Source organism: Phaseolus vulgaris, chromosome 8 (assembly GCF_000499845.2).
Source record: "Phaseolus vulgaris cultivar G19833 chromosome 8, P. vulgaris v2.0, whole genome shotgun sequence".
NCBI lineage: Eukaryota > Viridiplantae > Streptophyta > Magnoliopsida > Fabales > Fabaceae > Phaseolus > Phaseolus vulgaris.
Genome location: NC_023752.2, coordinates 56,570,868 through 56,593,377, shown reverse-complemented (window position 1 = coordinate 56,593,377; position 22,510 = coordinate 56,570,868). Strand labels below are relative to the sequence as shown.

Below are 22,510 nucleotides of genomic sequence, written 5' to 3'. Positions count from 1 at the left end.
AAAAAAAATGTCATACGAAACATAATTTAAATCTTTTATGTGATATTGGTTCCTTAGCGATTATTAGCTTCCTTTTTCTTCTTCTTTTTAACAAACTAATCATACATTGATTACTTTTTTCTGGCATGTCTTGAATAGACTAAAAATGAGGATTAATATTTACCTGTTAATTTTTTTGTTCATTAAGGATACTTTTAATTTATATGATATTATTCTTGACATTTATACAATATTCATGATCTAAGATGTTTTAGTCCTTATTCATTTAAGTTAGGCATAATGGGGAAATTAAATACTGCAGCGTTGACCTTGTTAGATTAAGCTTAGGCTTTCTAATTTATCTGCTTTCTGAATCAATACACATGGCTGTAAATTGTAATGATATGATAAACAGAGTGAATTAAGGAGAAACTTAACAGCAAAGAGGATGATGATAGATAGTAATAGCAGAAGAAAAAATCAGGATTGAAGACAACTTATTTGTACAGCAGATATTTAAGTATGCTCTTAAACTAATCAAAGATCACAGGCATAAAGTAAAAACCTATTGCTGAAACCTATCTCCTTGTGGTAAGAAAGGTGAGGAGAAAAGAGACAAAGCATGCATGCATGCATCTTTGCTGTCTTTCCATCCATGCCTCTCATAACATCAAGAGATTTTATTGATGAAATATATTATTAAGTACGTAGAATTGCACTCTCTCAACTCTCTCGCTACATCCCCATATTGATAATACCTATCACGGCAATCTTCCACCAGCAGGATTGTTAGGTAACCCACCGGCTACACCAGGAAAGTTGCCGAATCCAACACCACTACCACCACGACCACCAGGAAAGTTATTGAATCCACCACCAGGTCCAAATTCACCAGAACCGAATCCACCGGAACCAAATCTTCCATAGTAGGGGAAACCGTACCCACCACCATAGGGTCCACCGAAAGGTCCAGGTCCACCGAAAGGTCCACCGAAAGGTCCAGGTCCACCGAAAGGTCCACCGAAAGGTCCAGGTCCACCACGGTAGGGGCCAAAGTATCCACCACCACCGTAGGAACCACCCAAGAAGCCACCATCGCCAGAGAACGCACGACGATCGCGACCAGAAACTGGGAAGCCACCACCATGATTATTTATAAAACATAAAAAGGTTAGAAGGAGAGTTCCTTATGACCGAATGAAAAAGATTAAGAAACCCTTTATGGTAAACATATTGTATATTGAAAAATGTTTTAATGATATTACATAAAAATACATTAAGAAAGGCACACATATGTGTTTTTCTACCCAATTATCTCTTTCAAATGGTCATTTTGTTTTATGTATATATATATATATATGTGTGTGTGTGTGTTTTTGTGTGTGTGTGTTAAAAATCTATTAAAAAAATTATCTTTACAAAAACCTGGTAAATTGATTTGGAGTTTAACTCTCTTAATTTAATTTATGATTTGAACACTTTTTTATATGCATATATAGGTAGTAGTTTGCTTTGCAAAATTTGTGTAGTTGTTTATAAAATTTGAACGATAAAAGAAATCATATTGATAACATTTTATACTTTATCTCTTACTTTAAAGTTGCAAATGAAAAAAGAAGGTACGTAAAAGGATAGATAGCTCACTCTCTTTCAATTCCCTTGCTGCCACATCTGAGGAGAGGAAAAGGAAAATGGCGAACAGGGTTGGGATAAGTAATGATATCTTCCTTTTGAAAGCCATATTGCAATAGCAGATTAACAGAAAGGAAATGTGTTTAGTGTGGAAGGATGAGAAAATTAGTGAGAATGCAGAGTCATTATATAGAAGGAAAGAGGGAGAAGTTGGGACCTTGTTCTTAAATGGCGCCGTAGCGTACTCATTCAGACTTTATTCTCAACTTAAGAACCGAGTTATGTTCTTCATCACCAGCTAATCTTCCTTCTTATTTTCAATGGTAAAAAGTTCTAGCCTATGAAATTTAAGCACATTAATTAATTATTGTAGGTGATTACGTGTATGAACTTCATCAAAGTGGAAACTAGACACCTACTTATATTACCATTAGTATAAAATCAATCAAAGCAAAATAACATTACATGCATTTTCAGATTTCTTTTTGGGTTTAGTTGAAAAGTTGTATTGGGTTTAGTTGAAAAGTTGTAAGAGGTGGAGAGTATAGGCTGTTACTGCATAAGGTTGGGATACCATAAAGTTATTTTATTTTTTCTGATAAAAAAACGAGTTCTTTTACAATTTTTAGATTTATTTTCCAATTTTTTTTTAATAATTTGTGTATACTTACCTTTAACACAAGTCTTTAAAAAGAGGATTAGCAAAAGTTAAAATTTAATTCTATATGAGGTAAAAAACTTTTTAGCTTTTATTCTATCCCAATGTGAATAAGAGTTTCATATTTTTGTCATTGTAAAATAAGTTAACATTTTTTAATTGGCGTGTACAAGGGCTTATGTATTTAATAGAATGTCAGGTAAACGATCTAGTGGTGAATTTAAAATTAGGATTTAATGGGATTTTTTTAATAATAAAAATTAATAATTATTATCATTTATATGAAGATTTACATATATGTTCAAATAAAATTTTAATATGTCTAATAAAATAAAATGCATATATTATGACTATTCTCGGAGTAATCTCGAGTTCTAAAATTGATTAATGACCTACTAATTCTTATTGTTGTTTAATTTCCATTCAACTACTTACATTAAACTCATTGTCAACTTGTCAAATTCATTAATTCACATGAGGGATAGATGTTCTTAAAGAATTTTTCAATTTTTCATCGAGGGAAATAAATTCAACTTTTCCAATTTATATTTAGTTATTGTCAACTTTTCTATTTACAAAAAAAAAAAATATGCTGTACGAGTAGGTTAGCATAGGTCCTTCTAAAATATACGTGTCCTAGTTATTAGGACATGTTAGAAATTGTAATTCTCTATAAAGTTTGAAAAGTAAAATCTCTGAAGCAAGAAATTAAGATAGTGATTTTAAACATATTAAAATTAAAAAATATATAAATTTCCAGTTATGTACCCATAATTTTCTCAAAATTAAAAATGTATTTGAGACTTTCAATTAAGTCTAATGTGATAATATGAGGCTGCACTATATATTGTGTATATAAGCACATAATATCTCTTTAAAATATTAAAATAAATATTATTTATTTATTTTAGATTGAAGATTAAACACCAAAATATATTTTAGACTTTGAATAAAGGATTTTATAAAAAAAAGAAAATTCAAAAGTTAATAACTTCAAATTTTAAAAAAGAAAATAACACTGAAACCAAAATTAAAAGTTAATTATGTATTATATATATATATATATATATATATATATATATATAAAGAGATACATCTCTAGTAATATATAAAAAGGATCTCTTTAAGAAAAATCAATTTTACTCTTTTAAGTATCCTTTGGTGTAATTACAATTTTATCTATTAGGTAACAATTTTTTTAAAAACTCATATAACTACTTACAATAAAATAAATCACATATATAAAAAATAAATCATTTATAATAAAATCAAAAAATTATTTATTTTTATTATATTTTTTATAAAATACTTTTATAATTTAATAATATATTTTTGTTTCAATAATTACTATAATCATAAAATTGATAAACGTGGCCCTAGATTTCTTTTCGAATGACCTTTGTTTTCGGTTCTTCAACCTTAATTTTTCTGTAACAAAAATTCCGAGTGGCCATAACCACCAATGGTCCATCCTTGTGTAGATAAAAACATAAGATAAAAAGATAAAAGCTTCTATTAAGGTTAAAACTAAATTAACGTTAATTATCTCTCTAAATAACATACGTGACAAATATTAAATACCAAATACGTGATCAAATATACCGATGGAGTCGACTCAAAATTATTGAAACTAAATTTTTTTATTAAGATTAAAGATTTTTTATTATACTAAAAACGAAAGAGAAATATCTTTTGATGATTGTTGCCACTAAAAATAACTTTATAAAGAATTACAATTTTCAAAAATAATAATTAAATTATAGTTTACCCTTGAACGAGTTTTATTAATTATGGGTAGAACATATCATCTATAATTTCTTGAATTTTAAAAAACTGCATAAAAAATAAAAAATAAAACTAATTTAATATATTTATGACACATTAATAATATATAATTTAGAGAATTGATAGTTTATTGTTACAAGATTACGACATTACAAGTTAGTGTTTTCTTCGTATAACATATGTATATAGAAATATATTACAATTTATGATGATATTTGTAAACTTATTATATATTAATTGAAAAATATATCTTGTTATGAACTATACCGAGACTGAATGAGTCATGTCACTTAACATTGTTGGTCAACCAATCGGATGATTAATTAGAGTAAATCAAGGATATATGACAAGCACCTTACAAATCATGGTAATATCCTTATAAATCCAAACTGCACCCGATAAATCTGAGAACTTTGAGATAAATCAGCTAACACTGTGTTATTGAAGATACATATTAGATGATACTGTTGGTTATTAATTCAGATTTTATTATTATTAATTCATATTTTATTACCCTTAAACTATTTTACCGTTATATAGCATTAATGGTCAATTTACAGGCCTGTTAGTATTCTTAGTTTATAGATTCCAGTAATTGTAATTATTATATATATATGATTGAGTGAATCAAAATGAATAAGATCAGTTTTGTAATTTTGTGCATTACGTTCTATAAGTTGCTACAACCTTTTGCCTTCTCTTATTTACTTCAATTAGTTCCTACAGATACGACCCATGAATGAAATAGTCCACTAATAAACACTATAAATAAGTCTTCTACACAAGAGTATAAAGTATGCTTTTATCAATTATATCATACACTCTTAATACAGAGTAGTGACTTGATCGTCATAGAACCTTCTGTAGGTTAACTCCTGACTGAGCATCAAAGAGTTGAAAAGTAGAAGTGTTGAGGAGTACAAAAGGAGTGTAGGAATGACCAACACTAAGGAGCGAATACAAGAAGGATGAAGGAGGAGGAACTGAGAAATAAAAAACAATTGTTAATGTCAATCCCAGTTCCAAGTACTATCTAGACCCCATTTTAATCTATACAAGTACATAAACTTATAATATAATAATATTATATCAAAAAATATCATTAAAATTTTTATATATTATTAGTAATTTTAATTATTGTGATCACGTTTTATTTAATTTGAAAAATTAAAAGAATTTAGAAAGTTCATATATTTATAGTGATATATTTTTGGAATTTAAATTTTACTAATTTTTGTATATAAAGTTGACGAAAAAGGAACACAAAGAATCTTTTTATATATAGTTAAAATATGCAATGTCATGATTTTAAAAAATAAATTACTATTATTGAAATGGGAGACCAAATAAATAATAATGTTGAGAATGGGTTTCAATTTCCTCTTCATATATAAGAAGTAAAAAAATATTTATAAAAATATTTATTAAATTATAATAATAATTGAGTAAATTTTTATTATTTAAGTAGAAAAAATAATTAACCTATTAACTTTGAAAGAGTGTTCTTAAGTGTGGGTAGAACGTGTGATACCTAATTTCTGAATTTTTAAAAACTACCTAAAAAAATTAATAATGTAATATATTTATGAACCAGTATAGTATAATCTATAGCAAAAACAATTGAATAAATAATAAGAACATATATTTAGTTTTATAAAAATATTGTTATTATAATTACTATGAGTTGATATGAAATTATTTTGTATCTTACTAATGAAAAACAATAATTAGAATTATGCATTATTATATATAAATTTAAATAATTAAAAGAATTTAAAAATTTGATACATTTATAATGATATACTTATGGAATTTAAATTTTACTAATTTTTGTATATTTTGAATTCTCATGCTAAATTTTTCCCCAGTGTTTTTTTAAAAAAAATGTGAAATATTATTATATTTTAGTTGAATAGCAAAGAATGAAAATATGATTATTTGTAAAGAAAATCTCTGTTTTTGTCTTTCTAAAGAATTCTTTTATTGATACTGAATTAATTAAATAAGATGAAACATCTAAGAATACTCCGCTCATATATATAAAAAAGAGATATTATATGCTTCCAAAACAAACCCAAAAAACCAAGCAGCATAGTAAAATAAAGAAGAAATCTAAATGTTTGTTTTGTAATGATATATTAATAATCTTATTTTTTTATACAGCCCTAATATTATTATTTTAATATTTTTTTATATTATTTAATTATAAATCTATCTTTTATTATATATATTTATATCTAAATCATTCATATCAAAAAGTTAATTTTTTTATGATTATCAAAGTTATATACACCCCATGCCGAACAAAAGAGGAACCTAAATAAAAAAACAGAGATGTTGATGCTTTCCTTAGGATCTCATTGCTTTTCTTGCAGCAGAGGTTGCCACAGAACCAGACCCCTGCAGCTAAGTGCGGCAATGCACATAGTAGAATCCAAAAGGGTTCTAAAGAGAAACCTCGCCGTAGGGTAACAAAAAAAAATGCAACATAGCATGTTGCCTTCCAAAACAGAAGTTCTCCACACCAGTTAGATATTTCCTAGAGGAAATTACTGTTGAAAGTATCTAAAGAACTCTATAAGAAAAGTTAAGAGATATTAGTCTTCACCGCGCTCTTGCAAGATTATGTACAGAGAACAACAATCTTTCCCACTATCAAGGAATAGGAAATAAAAAAGGACCAGAAATTGGCAAATGTGTACTGCATTTTAGTTCTGTGTATCTTTTTGGGTGTAGTAAGGACCAAAGGGTAGTCTGTGTGTAATGCAAGTTTGTTCTGTATATCTTTGTATGCTTTTCGGGTGTAGGTGAGCTAATGTAGTTCTGTGTTTCTTTTTGGGTTATTTTACGTAATTATAGCCTCTTAATGATCGTTTTGGTTTAAGTTATATGGATGTGTAACCATGTAGTTGATTTATATGGATTGAGATATCTCTTAATTTAATTTAATTTATTCATTATTGATTAAAAAAAAAAAACACGACTTTACAGGTATGCAGCAAAACAGAGAAAACATATAACTCTGGTTTAATGCTGTTGTTTGCAAGGAGGCCTTTGTCACACATAACATCATATCATGTCTATAACCCACAGAACAGATGGCCACTAGTGACTATAACTATCTAGCAAAATACTGTGATGATAACTGGACCTGCACACTAAATTCCAGACATCTCCTTAAAAAAACACTCAAACATATCTAAATTCATTGTTAGAACAGAACCATAATTACACAACATAAACAAGAGTAAAAAACCACTTCAAATATTTTAACCATTCAAGAGGGCACATCATCCAATCAAATAGGAAAAAACACAGAAAATATTTTGCTTTTCATACAGTCCATGTCTGTTAAATGGAAAATTTCCTCTGTAAACCTTAAAAAATCACCTTATTCCTATGTTTCTAAATTATTCAAATATGTGTTATTCACACACCCTTTTAGACCTTGTTTTCCTTTGAGATGTTTTGGAATAAATAAAAATGTTGAAAGTCTTAGGTTCCTTACGTTAGGTTCTTTAAGTTGGATAAGTTATACTCACCCAACTACAACATAGATTCCAAACACCATAAACATTTTGCATGTGAAAGGAAGGTGTTGAAGAGTTTCCTCTCCCTCATTACATAATGAGCATATTGTTGAGTTAAGACTAATTTCTCTCCTCTCAAAATTATCGCTTGTGGTTATTTTGCCTAATCATCCTTTTAAAGATGGTTACAAAATTTCTTTTGTTGCTTAATCTGATTGGAGGACAACGTGTTAATTGTTTAGGATCATCTTCATTTTAATTATTTTATATTTTTGTTAAATGCCAATGACTTTAACTTGTCTTGTGAACATGTCTTCTACACAGGGAGAGATTTATCGCTAGAAAGAAGAATAGTGGTTGCAATGTTTTTGTTGGTGTTTTGGAATAAAAGGTAAACATCAAAATAAATGGAATAAAATAGTGAAAGAAGAAAATATATTAAATTAAACAAAACAGAATGTTTAATTATCTTTACTAATAATTACATTTATAATATTTAAGTAACTAACTCTAAATGCTAATATTTGTTTAATAATTGAAATAGAAAAAAATAAAAAGATGTGTGTGCAGTCTAACAGTTTTAAAGGTTATTTTTTAACCAATTCATTTCCACCCACAATTTACTTCCACTATTATCAAATAGAAAGTTCTATGTGTTGATTTTTTTTTTCTTAGAACCCACATGTGTTAGTGATTAGTTTTTTTTTACATAACCAGGTTAAGTAAGAAGAGTATTACAACTATTCTTATATTGCTATAAAAGTTTTATCACTAATGGTACATGAAAAAAAGATGTTAAACAATAAAAAGACATTTTTTTATCTATAAATATATAGTATTCTTTATAATGACATGGTAATAATAGAGAAGCAAAAACTTACTTATAAAAGATGATCATATATCTCATATTAGAAGTGAAACGATACATATCTTTGGTATTATTCAACACTAATTCAACCTGTGAAATATCTGTATAGTGCTGAGAAAGAATGGAAGGAAAGACACAGTCCATGCTATCTATCTATCCATACCTCTCATAACACGAGATTTTATTCATGAAATATGTCACTATAATTAAGTTGAACTGCACTGTCTCATTTGTGATATTCTTCCCAATATTATGTGCAACACCTAAAGCATTGTCCTGTGAATTGATTCCTTGAACAACATCTGAAACGACAAAACCATGAGGGAAAGCCACCACCTGGGAAACCGCCGCCTCCAGGGAAACCGCCACCAGGGAAACCTCCACCAGGGAAACCGCCACCACCAGGGAAACCTCCACCAGGAAAACCGCCACCACCAGGAAAACCGCCACCACCAGGAAATCCTCCACCAGGGAAACCGCCAACACCAGGGAAACCGCCACCACCAGGGAAACCGCCAACACCAGGGAAACCGCCAACACCAGGGAAACCACCTGGGAAACCTCCACCTCGAGCAACTAAGTTGGCACCATCCACTCCAATTGTCTCTCCAACAACCTCATCTGCAAACACATTAGCTCTTAACACATGAACTATTTACTATAGAAAAGTGAATTTTTCACACGCATTAGCTATATATAATTTGTGAGGAAGAAGATGGATAGGAATAGAAGAGTAAGAAAATGGTAAGGGATTTAATAGAAAAAATACAAAAGTGAAGATAAAGATTGGAGTGTGAAAATGTTTTTGTTTAAAACATAAGAAAAGGTTTAAATGATAACAAATTGGAAAAATAATGGCGGAAGGGGAGTCCACTGCATATGGATATGATTTAAAAAATAAAAAAGAAAATTGTTTAATGCTCTGGATAAATGTTTTAAGGTTGCTAAATAAAAATTAATAAATAGAAAGGCTTCACTGTTTTTTTTTTCTGAAATTATGCCTCTTATTATTGCAATTAGTTCGAAACGATATTAACTATTTTTTCTTCACTTGTTGTCTTTTTTTTTTATATTTTGTTTTAACCCTGGTAACATATCTATTTTTTTAAACATAATCTCAAAAATAATTTATATATCAAAAGAGCACAATCTAAAAAACTAGAGATATTAGATTAGTTAAAATAAAATAATAAAAAAATACAAGGACCACAACAAAGTAAACACAACGACAAAAAGTATAAAAGAAGAAAAAATTACAATGACAAAAACATTTGCATGTTTATAATATATATATATATATATATACATATATATATATATAGGAACATCTTTTCATAAACTTAGTATATTTAAAAAAATATATCTAGTGTTCTTTAAAATATTTGTTAACATGATATTACTTTAAAATACTTCTGAGAAAGTATATTATGAGAAATAGCTCACCCTCTTTGAAATCCTTCTTGGCTTCCACTTGTGATGACATAAAAAAGAACATTACCAAGATACCTAGGACAAGTGCTATTGTTATCTTCGAACTCATTTTTCAGTAGTAAACTAAAATGAGAGTATTTGTTGTGGTATTGAAGAATGAGAAAATTAGTGGAATATATATAGGAGTGGAGAAGGGAAAGGTTGGGACCTTTCTCTTAATTGCCGCCGTATAGCGTACAACATTCTTTCAAAGACTTGTTCTTCATCTCTTTCTCCATTTTTCAATGGTAAAAAATGTAGGCTGTGAAATTGAAACCCACCATTATTATTGTACGTAGACACTATATGCAATGTTATCAAAACTAGAGAAGTAGACACCTACTCCTATTTTTTTTATCATAATATTATTTTTATTTACCATAATTATTAAAAACATTATGCACAAGTTATACGCAATCTGTTAAATGTTTTATTTTATTTTATTTTATTAGAAATTTACTTTATTAGTCTATATTATTCTACCTAGTCTTTAATGTGACAACCTGTCCAAGACCCATTCTTCCTTCCATTTTCTTTTCTTTTTTTATGTTCTTTTTTCTCTTATAGTAAAAGTGTTGAATATGCTCTCTCTCTCCTTCTAAAACTGTATTTTTTCATGTTGATATATTATTTATATATTATTCATGCAGATAGAAGGAAAAAAAAAGTAAAAAAAAAAAAAGACATAAATTATGAAAAATGATAAAAAATTTCTTTTATAAATATTCTGTACTCTATAAAGAGGATTTACGAAAAAAAGTGAATAATAATAAAATATTTACTACATAATTGATTATATTTTTAAATATTTTACCACTTTTACGTTTAATAATAATAATAATAAAAATAGTGTGTTATGAAGTGACTTTAAGCCTAATTCAATCCCATAAAGTCACTTCATAGAGTTGAGGTTTGCATCCACTTATATACAATGAAAGACTCTAATCTTTAGTCGACGTGGAATCTCCAACATAGTCATCACATAATCTCGATTATGTTTTTAAATATTTTACTATTTTTATGTTTAACAACATTAAAAATATAACTGATATTTTTTAATAATTATATTATTAATATTTTATTTATATATATATTTTAATAGAATAATTAATTAAATTATAAATACAATAAAAAAATTAATTTATTAAAACAATATTATTAATATATGCTTTTATATTAAAAACTAAATAATTAAAATAATAAATAAATAACTTTCATTTTATTATATCAATAAAATCATTTAGAAACTTTTGATTCAAATCTACTTAGTTTCTTTACATCATTCACTATTCCCTCTTTTGCTTCCCTTTCCAACTCTATCCTCATCCAAGCAAACCTAACTCACCCCTTCTCCCTCTAATTCTAACTTCAATTTTCCTTTTAATCAAATGTTATATTGTACTTCAATTTTCTTTTTTAACAAATGTTATATTGTAGGTAGTAGCAAGTTAAACAACACATTTCATCTTATTGGTTTTTAAAATAGAATAAGTTCCTCTGGCTACTTAATTTATTTTATTCTCATAATCTTAGTTTGAGTAGTTAAAATCTTTAATTCTCTTAACTAGCTTTTAGATTTTCTTTTAATTGATATTATGGCTTTTAGAGTTCTAGTTGTTTGGTCTTTCCTTAATATTTATTTTCAGTTATTTTGAGTAAAAGTTGAAAACATGATAATCTTTTGGAAAGGTGTTCTTGAATTTGAGATATTGAGTTTAGAAGTTGTACCGTCCCGGGCTTGATCGGACATGGGCCGAGCATTCTGATCCCACAAACGGCCCAATAACATTCATATTGGGTGACGTACTTCAGGTTAGTAGATGACCGATCGGATCTAAACGACGAAGAATTGGGACTAAGAGGAAAAAGGGAGAATCAAGAAAAAGGCACATTCTCCCTTCTCCCTGCACCTGATCATTGACGTGAAAAGACAAAAGTGCCCTTAATGAATATTAAATTAGGTTAAGTGAAGAATGTGAATGAAAAACCTGCACCCAACCCTCACTTCTGCATTCAACCCGCAGCCGCAACTCATCTACACCAGCTTCCTCTTGGTTTTCGCAGGGAAGGACAACAAGTCTTTCGTTCCGTTTGATTTCGACGACAAACCATCAGCTGCAACGGCGCGAAGGAGCCCTTGAACGGAGAGGAAGCCCGGAGAGAACGTCGGAGAAAATAAGGTAAGTGACTTCTGGATATTTTTTTTCGAAATTATAGTTTGACTTGCGGGTATTTTTATCCGGTATATGTAATTGTTGTGCGAATATTTTTGTGCGGAACTTATTTTTGACTTACGGATATTTTTATCCGGTATATGTAATTATTGTGCGGATATTTTTGTGCGGAACTTATTTTTTACTTGCGGATATTTTTATCCGGTATATGTAATTGTTGTGCGGATATTTTTGTGCAGAACTCATTTTTGACTTACGGATATTTTTATCCGGTCTATGTAATTGTTGTGCGGATATTTTAATGACTTATGGATTTTTCCATCCATAAACAACTGTATGTATTTGTGTTAGGTAGTTAACGCAACAATATATTGTTCTTCTATACTATTTGTGTTCCATTGTAATTTTGGATTGAATGTTATTTTTATGAAAAGTAAGATGGTAAGGACTAGAGGTGGAGGAAGTTCTAATTTGGACCGTGTGCGACCAACTGCATCGGTGAGAAGAAGACGGAGTGGTCTTAGTACTTCGGTTTCAAATGAACACTTTGAAGATTATATTGAAGGAGAAGAAGTTGAAATTGATGATGAAGGCTATCCAGGAGGGCCAGTGGATAAGTCGTTATTAATTATGAACATCATGTATCCAGACAGTTATGGGATGGTTTAGTAAGTAATGAAAATTAATTTCTTGTATTTGGTATGTATGTATTTATTGATGATATATATTGATTATTGTAAGATCGTGGTGAGCTGAAGGTCGTTTCACATGGGGGGAAGATAAATAAGTTAGGAGCACCTCTTGTGCGCATAGAGGCTATCGTAGAAATGTGTGGCTTAGGGGGTTTGCTTCAGGCTAGTTATGAGGTTTTAGACCGAGGATTGTTGTGAGGTTTTGTAGAGAGCTGGCATGCAGAGACTAACAGCTTTCATTTACCGGTTGGAGAGATGACCATCACTCTTGATGATGTGTCAAATTTGTTGCATTTACCTATTGTCGGACAATTTTACAGTTAGGAAACCTTAGATGCAGATTCGGCCATTGATTTATTGGTACAAGCTCTCCGTGTTGACCGTGGAAATGCATCTGAAAAAACAGATACTGTATGGGAGCTCATGTGCGCCTGAGTTGGTTAAGAGATGTGTACGAAGATGCATGCTCAAGGAAGCAACGGATTGTGGCTGCCAAAGCTTACTTACTTCACCTTGTCGGTTGCACTATATTTGCCGACAAGAGTGCTACATCAGTTAATGTTTTTTATGTTGGATTTTTTGTTGATTTGAGGTTGACCGGTGGATATTCTTGGGCGGGAGCTGCAGTAACTCACATGTACGAGCAACTAGGAGATTGCAGTTATGCAAACACTAAGCAACTAGCTGGTTATGCAACATTGTTGCAAGGGTGGATTTATGAGCACTTCCCGTCTATAGGGATGAGACGTATGCAACCACTATATTTTGAAGACCAACCTCGATGTAGGATGTACGATGTAGGAAAAGGTACTTCAATTGTTGTTGTTCGATCACAGTTAGATGCATTGACACCAGCTTCAATTCGGTTTTGTCCATATGACGAGCATAGGGAAGAACGTCCATTCGAGTGGATTTCATTATTCTCTGGTTATTTGAGGCTTGGAAATTGGACACAATTGCACATGCCAGAACGTGTTCCGCGTCAGTATGGATATACACAGATCATCCCTCGTAACCCATCTGTACTTAGACATGGTGATCCGGATACAAATGAAATGGACCGTCGATGGTTACATTATGTTGATTATGTCATAAATGATATGGCCAAAGCACCTTATCCTGACACTTGCGTTGAAGAGTACATGTCTTGGTTTAGATCTGTATCACATCCATATGTGATTCATGCAGAGGATGATGAACGCCCTCTACAGGTACCCTCAGATGCACGTGGCCATGGAGCACATCCTGAGGAGTCACATCCTTAACATGTGGTGTGTTAATAGATGTCTTCTCTGGAAAGGCTATCTCTTGCAATTTAGTTTTGATGTTAACCTTACCTGCAACATCCAACTCTTTGAACCGCTTCGCGATCACCTCAAACTCTTTGTCAATTGACAACTCAGATGAACATTGTTCACTTGCAATATCTTCAAAGCTTAATCGAGTCCACATGACATGTACTGATTTAAATGGTATGCTACCCACACCAAATGAAGCCAATTGACACGCACACGGAAGACCATGAGTACATGTAAGAGCACATCCACACCGATTTTTATCAAACCCCACTAATTTGACCCTATCAAGCTCTTCAGAAATAAGGATCAAAGCATATTTTAACACAAAACCTAACAATTTTTTGTAAGCTGTAACCTTAAATCGATGTCCCACCACATTAAGACTTTTTTGGAATGAAGCTTTGATTGCATTATGTTGTAAAATAATCATCTTATTGATCGAATCCCAACAGAAACATAAATCCCCCATAGAATTTTGAAGAATTCTTTTTAGGCTCTAGTGTACCGCCTCAACCCTGTTACTTGTTGTGTTTCCTAAGTGCATTACCTTATCTGTCCATGCCTTCACAAATTTTTCTTTGTGTGGACATAATCATGTATCCATCACATAACCAATAAATATAGGCCATGGAAAACAAACAACTTGAAAAGCGTTGACACGATCTTCAAAGGCCTCAACAATATCACAATCCACAACAGATCTCGAAGCTTGATTACTTGATCCCAAGCCTCCCTTGGATGCACCAACATTTTACATTTTGCTTTCACATTTTTATCAATGTGAAATCGACATAGCAAATTATAACCTTCAGGAAACACGATTCTCCCTGCATTCATTAAGGCAATATCTCTATCACATACTACCACCCTAGGGTATGAATCAATTCTCAAAAACAATCCTTTAAGTCTATCAAGGGCCCACAAAAAATGTTTTCCTTTTCTGCTGCTAGTAAACAAAATGCAACGGAAAAAGTCAAACCAGTTGATGTAATCCCAACAACCTCAAGTAAAGGCATCCTATACTTGTTTGTTTTGTACGTACTATCCATCAATATGACAATATTAAATGAGTTCACTAGCTTTAATGAATCTGGGTGTGTCCAAAATATATCCTGCATAACATTCGACACCTCTTCACACCTACACCAATGCACGTACATGTCTCGCTCCAATAACAACATGAATTGTTGCATTTCTGTTCTGTGACCTCGTTGTGATCTTCGGTGAACACACATTGCATTATAAACTTGCTTTATCGTCGTCACATTCTTCTCATTTCTCTCTTTCATTGTTAGTAAAATATTTCTTGCCTTCACTGAAGTTTTAGTCATATCCTCCACCATAACCTTTTCCTCTACAATTAACCTTCCAGCATACGGATGACCTACCATTGTCTCTGCCAAATCATGATTGTGAGATCCACAAATTAATTCAACCATCCACCCCTGACCACCTTTGACTGGTTTGCCTCGCAATCTGAAAGGACACTCACACTTCCTACTTCCCGTTCCACTTATATCTACGTTTTTTTATACCGCCTGTATCTACCTCATCTCTCACAACCTAATAATACGAATGTCATCCTTCCTCGTTGGCCCGTCCATGTATCCGACCTTAATATAACAATAACAAACCCACAACTATAACCAACATTTCTCGCCCACTCTAACAGCTCATCTCGATCACGAAATACCTACAATAACATATGCCAAATTTTAAAATCGTTCATAAACAATAAAATTCAAAACCCCAACATTTACATTACCTCATTTGTAGTAAATGCCTCACTACACTTATGTGTCATATCTTCATTATCTAACGCATTGTAAGTTATTGACTGCTCCATATCAACATCGTCTAATCCATCCCACAAATCATTCTCTCCTAAAATTCCCATGTATGAGTCTTGTGTATCCATTCACAATCCTGAAAAAAAAAAAAAACTTAGCTTGCATAAAATAATCATCTATTCCGAATATGGATACCCATAATTCAAAAATAAACTACGCATATGGATATCCATAATTCAAAATACAACTACGGATATGGATATCCATAATTCAAAATACAACTACGGATATGGATATCCATAATTCAAAATACAACTACGGATATGGATATCCATAATTCAAAATACAATTACGGATAATTATATCCGTAATGCAGTGATATGGTGCAGAAAATGTTACTCACTTACGGACGCTTACATCCGTAACGTTAAAAAACACTTTCGAATATCGGTATCCGTCACTAACTGAGCTCGAACAAAATGCGATAAAGAAGCACCTTATCGGTTCTTACCTCACAACAATGCACCACCACCACTGTAAATCCACCTCCTACGCAACTCAAAGCACCACCAATGAAGAAAACCAACTCAAAGCACCACCATCACAGCTTTTCCAAAGAAACCTTCACAGCTTTTCTAATTAAATAAGACAAGGGCATAGTTGGGATTTTAAAATTTCGTCGGGTGCAAGAAGCAAATGATCGGTTGCAGGAAGTAATTGCCTCAAGAAAAAAACTCCAAGATAAGTCCCTAACATTATTCCAGCTTAGATTCAAAGCGTGACATTTTTTTAGGCATGTTCTTGATTGAACTGCTACAAGATAGTAGTCAAGCCTTAACAACATCCCCCAACATCTGTGACCAGATATTATGCTTCATTTAACTAGTAAAACACTTATATAGTGATTTCACTATTGATTGAAAAGATTGTAATTTGATTTAAAGTGACTTTGATCACTGTAGAACCTATTTGACATTTCTACGAAACATTATCTCTAGTTTTTGTTATTTTATTTTATAAAAGAACACTAGAAATGCTTAAACTTTGAAAACCATTGTGTCATGGAGTTCGTCAATCAACTCTTCAATTGATGGAATGAGAAACCGATCTTTGATAGTAATCGTGTTGAGAGTCCTATAATCAACACAAAACCGTCATGATTCATCTTTCTTTCATACTAACAATACGAGAGATGAGAAGACATTCTTACTTCATTGTATAATTCTCTCAGCCATCATTTCTTTGATCTGACGCTCAATCTCGTGTTTCTGAAAATGTGGATATCTGTAGGGTCAGACATTCATTGGATTCGACCCTTCCAAGAGGGGAATATGATGATCAATCGCACAAATAGGAGGAAGGCCATGTGGTTCCTCAAATAATTGGCCAAGAATTTGGTTGTGCGATCTTGGATGAAATTATGGGTGCTCCCACTATCTACTAGTGTCGTAACTCGAGAACCGTTGACATGGCCCAAAACTTTTAAGGGTCTATGGAATTAATTGGCCCATCAATGCATGTAAGCTGATTTGGGTCGGGTTTGTATATGGTAGGTCGGTGGAACCAGGTTCATCGGGTGTTGGGTCCTCTATATTAAGAAGGTTGTTCAAATCAATCTCGTTCGTTTCGGGGTCACTAGGTTCCGCTATAAACAACATGAACTCCCGCTTGCATTTATGACCAAGTCGATAACGTTCATCACAATAATATAGCACAAGTTCTTTTCACAACAACTTTGGAGCTCGACTGGGGACAATCGTTTGATGGCAAGCGTATTAGGGTCCGATTTGGTTTTTTTGAGAAGAAGGATCGTTGTATGTGCGTTGGGAGAAAGAGTATTAACGAACATCGAGGTTTTTGCAATGGAGGGAGAAGGACGAATGTATAAGGTTGTGTCATATGTCAGCAAATCAAGTCACCTACACAACTACCCTATTGGTTATTACAACCAATTTCCCCTCCCACTGCAGTCTGGGAAGATATATCTCTTGACTTTGTCACAGGGCTCCCTTCTTACCCAAATTACTATGTGATTTTAGTTGTTGTTGACAGATTTTCAAAGGTAGCTCATTTTGGCATGCTTCCAACAAAATTTTCAGTTGTTAAGGTTGAATTATTTACTTCCATGGTGTGCAAATTACATGGCATGCCGAAAAGTATAATATCTGATAGGGACCCTGTCTTTATGAGTAATTTCTGGAAAGAATTCTTCGGAATGAGTGGTACAAAATTGAGAATGTCCTCAACTTATCATCTGCAAAACAATGGGCAAACAAAGGAGTTAACAAAATGTTGGAGCAGTATTTGAGAGCCTTCGTCCATGCTGAATGAAGTTGTGCATAAAATATTTACATTGGGCAGAGTGGCACTATAATGTGAGTTGATTTTTAGGATTGCACATTTCAATTGGTTGCTCTTATTTGTGATTTTTTATTTTAGCAATTATAAGATGAGACCTAGGAAAGATCCCCACTGGACATGAACTTAACCAAGTGGTTAAGTAACTGTGAAGGTTCACTTCCAAAGGCAAAAGGAAAAACACAATATATAGTGAAGATGATGTAGAGTTGCGGAATTGAAAGAACATAAAAAGAAACAATTATGATGAAGGGAAACGAATTGAAAATGGAAGCAAAAGCAAGAACATAAACACAATGAGCAATGGCGTAATGGAAAATGGAAGAAGAGATGAAGGAAAGAAAGCTTATGGTGATGGACAAGAGTGAACACGCCACTTGGAGTGTGGATTCTCCAAGATAAGTGAGGAGGGTCGTCACTTGAAGAGCTCTCACTCTCACAAGATAAGACCTAAGTTAGGAGAACACAGTCTCACACAATTTGTGCAGAGTTTTCCTTTTATATCAAAATTCAACATGAAAATACATGGAGTAAAGCACTCAATTTATAGGAATGGGTGCCTTGGAAAACAAGATAAGGGAGGGGCATAATTGGCATAAATGAGGGGCGGCCAAGGGATTTGACTAAGGTCAAAATCGCCCCTTTGGCTAGGTCTTCTAGAAAGTAGGACAGTCTTCCTAAACCTAGATGTCTTGTCTTGAAAAGTGGGCTTAATACATGCCTATTTCTCTAAGAACACTCTCTTTTATGCTATATGAACCTAATCTAGCATATCTTGCTATTTGGACCTCTAAAGAGAGCCCAAAGTATTTACAATATGTTTTCATTTTTAAGAGGATCAGAAGAAAGAACAGTTGATGTCCTGGTTTATGCCCAGTTCTTCTTCTGCTGAGGTCCACCTGATATTTGGTGAGGCTTGATTGTTGAGATGACTAATCACAAATTTGTCTTTTAAGTCCTTGGTCATCTTCTTGGCTACTTGGATTGCATTACACTATAACTCAGCCAAGCATTCCTCCACTGGGATTACTCCTTATGAGATTGTTTACAATCAACCACCATCTTCGTTGCCCCGATATGTCATAGGAACTAATCACAATGAGGCTGTGAATGCATATCTTACAAAGCGGCAGGAGTTACTTGATAAACTACGTTCCAAATTGCTCAAAGCACAATCTGTCATGAAGTATTATGTTGATAAGAAGAGATTGCCCCATCCCTTCAAAGTGGGTGATCAAGTGCTAGTCAAGTTGTGACCATATTAACAGGTGACTGCACGAAACTATCAATTCTCAAAGTTGTCCCAACGATTTTATGGTCCTTTTCACATTATCAAACAAATTGGGGAAGTGGCCTTTGAATTGGAATTACCTTCAGGAGTTCAAATTCATCATGTTTTTCATATTTCAAAGTTGGAACTATTCCATAATCAAAACTAGACACCTCAATTGGAACTCCCCTCAACAACTTTTAATAATCAACCTAAGTTGAAACTCCTTGTTGTACTTGATTGGCAAATTTCAGCAAATTCTGATGCAACAGAAGCATTAGTTAAGTGGCAAGGTTTGTACCCTGAAGACACCACTTGGGAGAACCTTGACACCTTGCTTAAAGACTATCCAACACTGCACCTTGAGGACAAGGTGTTTGTTGAAGAGGAAGAGGATGTTATGGCCCAAGAGCAGGCAATAGAAGATCGTGATGAAACACCATTGAGCATCCCAATAGCAAGGAGCAAGCCCAAAAGACAAAGTACCAAGTATAAGTATTTTGATAATTACGATTGCATTGTTAAAGACAAAAGGAAGTAATGGTTGAGAATATCAATTGGGACAGAGGGCATAATAGTATTTTTTTCAAGTTGTTAGGATCTTTATTTTTTTATTGAGACGTATTTTTGGAATGTTTACTTTGTTTTGCTGTTTTTACTGTTTTACTGTTTGCTATCTTGTTGTTTTGGCTATGTGTATGAGAAATTTTGAAGTAAATGAAAGCAGATAATTATAAGCATGGCAGTCTCATTTAAGATTATTTAAATTTTTTAAAAAGATTAAAATTTACTTTTTACAATTAATATGAAGATGAGAGAAAAAGTATGAAGGTGAAGGAAGAATTTGTCAATAGTGTCCTGCTCCCATATGACCCAATAAAGCATTACTGCAGTTCTAGAATGGTGGTAAGTTACACCAAGAGGTTAATATGACCCATTGAAGCCTCTATGAGAAAACAACTTATTCACATTCCAAACCAAGAGTTTTTTTATTTACTACCAACTGCAGATTCGTTTCTATGATTTGAATGTCTTTGGGTCCTTCTTTTTACCTTCAACCTACACAAAATATCTAATTTTGGCTAAAAAATGTAATCAGAATATAGATATAAAAGGTTGTGTGGAACAAAGAGTACCCGCATAACATTTTAATAATGTTGTTGAACAAAAAATTCTCATATTAATCTACACGTTATGTTCAAAGGTTTTTCAACAAGTTTTTCACTTCCTCTCGATTTTTTTTATATAATTTATATAATATAACTTTAAAATTAACTTTTTAGAGAAATAACTTTAACAAGTTCGTGATTAATGACTTACTTAAACTGACATTTTATCGTAAAACAATGCTTATGAATCTTCAATATTGCAGGTAAACTATTTTTCACATTAAATTTTCTCAATCTGAATCAAGATTAATCAGTAAATATTTTTATTGTTTTATATAATGTCCAGCAGTGATAATTAGTATTTATGTCGGGTCTTTCATCCACCAATTAAGTTTATGTTTGTACTCTCAATGGAAGCCATACCTTCCCAATATTGAAGTTTTTTTTATTTTAAAAAAAGACAAGTTTTATTTATTGTAGAATATTGAAGTTATTAGTCTATATATAGACTGAGGTCCACCCTCGTCGTTTGCCCACACCCCTTTTACTTAAGAAAGGTGTTGGTATTAAAGTTTATTTCTAAAAAAAATAAAAATATATATTTAAAATGAAAATATGAGATCTTCCAAATTAAATTTTATTTTCGAGTGTCAATGCATTACAAAATTTGTAATCTATCCACACTAAGTAAAACAAACGTGTTACTACAGTAGTTCTGAAGGTAACGAAGGAAACTAAAAAATAGCTTTAAAAAATAAAAGATTTGTCATAAAAGTTTATTAAGATAAAAATATCTGTTAAAAGTGACTTAAAAAATTGTTTTGAGAATGAGTTATGTATTTTTTATCAAAAAAATAAATAAATTGAAACATATAAAAATTGTTAAAAAAAATTGTATAAAGTTAATCTATCTCAAATCATCCGTCTTTTAAAAAAATTTCATGCATAACGAGTGTTAACACTTGTAGCAATTATTATTTCTAATATAAGATTGTGTGAGATTTGAATAAATTTTATTTTATTTATTTATCTTTCAAAATAAAAATAAAATATAGTTTAGATGTTTTGTATATTGTTATGAAAATTTTGTACTATTGAAACTATTTTATTTTACTCTGTAAAGGCGATAATTAGTATTATTATATTTTTTAAATTTCAACTTTTATGGTTTATACTTATACATTTAGAAAATTATAAAGCAATTCTATGTTGCATTTTTCTCCCTTAATTGTTTGGAAAAATATTATACGAATTCCTATGATGTATAATTATATAAAAATGTCACTATAAATTTAAAAAATAAAAGATATTTGTGTAATATCACAAGATGAGCTTAAAGAAGTGGTGATTCTTATGTTCATTAGAGATTTTTCTGCTCTAGTGGAGAAAACAAAAGTAGTGGAGAGTTTGAAAAATAGTATCATACTTGGTAAGCCTTAAGTGGGAGAACCTTATAAGAGCATACCTAAATATGAAGATAGAAAGAAACCTTATTTTATACCTTAATCTTATAGCAGTGGAAGACCCAGTTTTCAATCACCACCTAGTTTTAGATGCGATGAGCCACATGTTGTTAGATTTTGCCCTCATCTAGTGTCAAATGTGACATGTGATAAATATCACAGGTATGGTCATGCAACAAAATACTGTCGTGTCCAATTAGGAGTTCCAAATTCTAGTGGAGTGCAGCAAGTACAACAAAATAATAATAAAAAACTTGTCTTTTGTATTTCTATAAGCCGTAATCTTGTAATATGGATGTTTTGAAATACTCCAAGTTTGTATAGAAACTAGTAAAACTTGTATTGTAATAGTTAGATGTTATTTTTTGAAGTGTTACATATAAAATAATTTTTATTATTAATAAAAAAATATTATTTTTTTAATTTGTATTAAC

General features: G+C 31.6%; 4 protein-coding genes and 1 long non-coding RNA gene across 5 annotated transcripts; 2 read left to right on the top strand and 3 right to left on the bottom strand.

Annotated features, from left to right (window-relative positions):
* Window positions 1-444: 444 nt before the first annotated feature.
* Window positions 445-1,800, bottom strand: LOC137826426 (glycine-rich RNA-binding protein 3, mitochondrial-like). The gene is made up of 2 exons (XM_068632384.1): window positions 1,624-1,800; window positions 445-1,108 (listed from the first exon to the last, which is right to left on the bottom strand). Exons 1-2 carry the CDS (start codon window positions 1,718-1,720, stop codon window positions 741-743), a joined length of 465 nt encoding a protein of 154 aa, XP_068488485.1. The 5' UTR covers window positions 1,721-1,800; the 3' UTR covers window positions 445-740.
* Window positions 1,801-8,461: 6,661 nt separating this feature from the next.
* LOC137824468 (uncharacterized) lies at window positions 8,462-10,034 on the bottom strand. The gene is made up of 2 exons (XM_068630118.1): window positions 9,896-10,034; window positions 8,462-9,073 (listed from the first exon to the last, which is right to left on the bottom strand). Exons 1-2 carry the CDS (start codon window positions 9,990-9,992, stop codon window positions 8,703-8,705), a joined length of 468 nt encoding a protein of 155 aa, XP_068486219.1. The 5' UTR covers window positions 9,993-10,034; the 3' UTR covers window positions 8,462-8,702.
* A 1,763-nt stretch (window positions 10,035-11,797) lies between these two features.
* LOC137825894 (uncharacterized) lies at window positions 11,798-12,791 on the top strand. The gene is made up of 2 exons (XR_011083372.1): window positions 11,798-12,102; window positions 12,535-12,791. It is a non-coding gene; the product is annotated as an uncharacterized lncRNA (long non-coding RNA).
* A 410-nt stretch (window positions 12,792-13,201) lies between these two features.
* LOC137825386 (protein MAINTENANCE OF MERISTEMS-like) lies at window positions 13,202-14,053 on the top strand. Its single transcript, XM_068631060.1, has one exon. It carries the CDS (start codon window positions 13,202-13,204, stop codon window positions 14,051-14,053), a length of 852 nt encoding a protein of 283 aa, XP_068487161.1.
* A 920-nt stretch (window positions 14,054-14,973) lies between these two features.
* LOC137825385 (uncharacterized) lies at window positions 14,974-15,983 on the bottom strand. The gene is made up of 3 exons (XM_068631059.1): window positions 15,852-15,983; window positions 15,721-15,779; window positions 14,974-15,562 (listed from the first exon to the last, which is right to left on the bottom strand). The coding sequence occupies exons 1-3, from the start codon at window positions 15,981-15,983 to the stop codon at window positions 14,974-14,976; spliced, it is 780 nt and encodes a 259-aa protein (XP_068487160.1).
* Window positions 15,984-22,510: the final 6,527 nt, after the last annotated feature.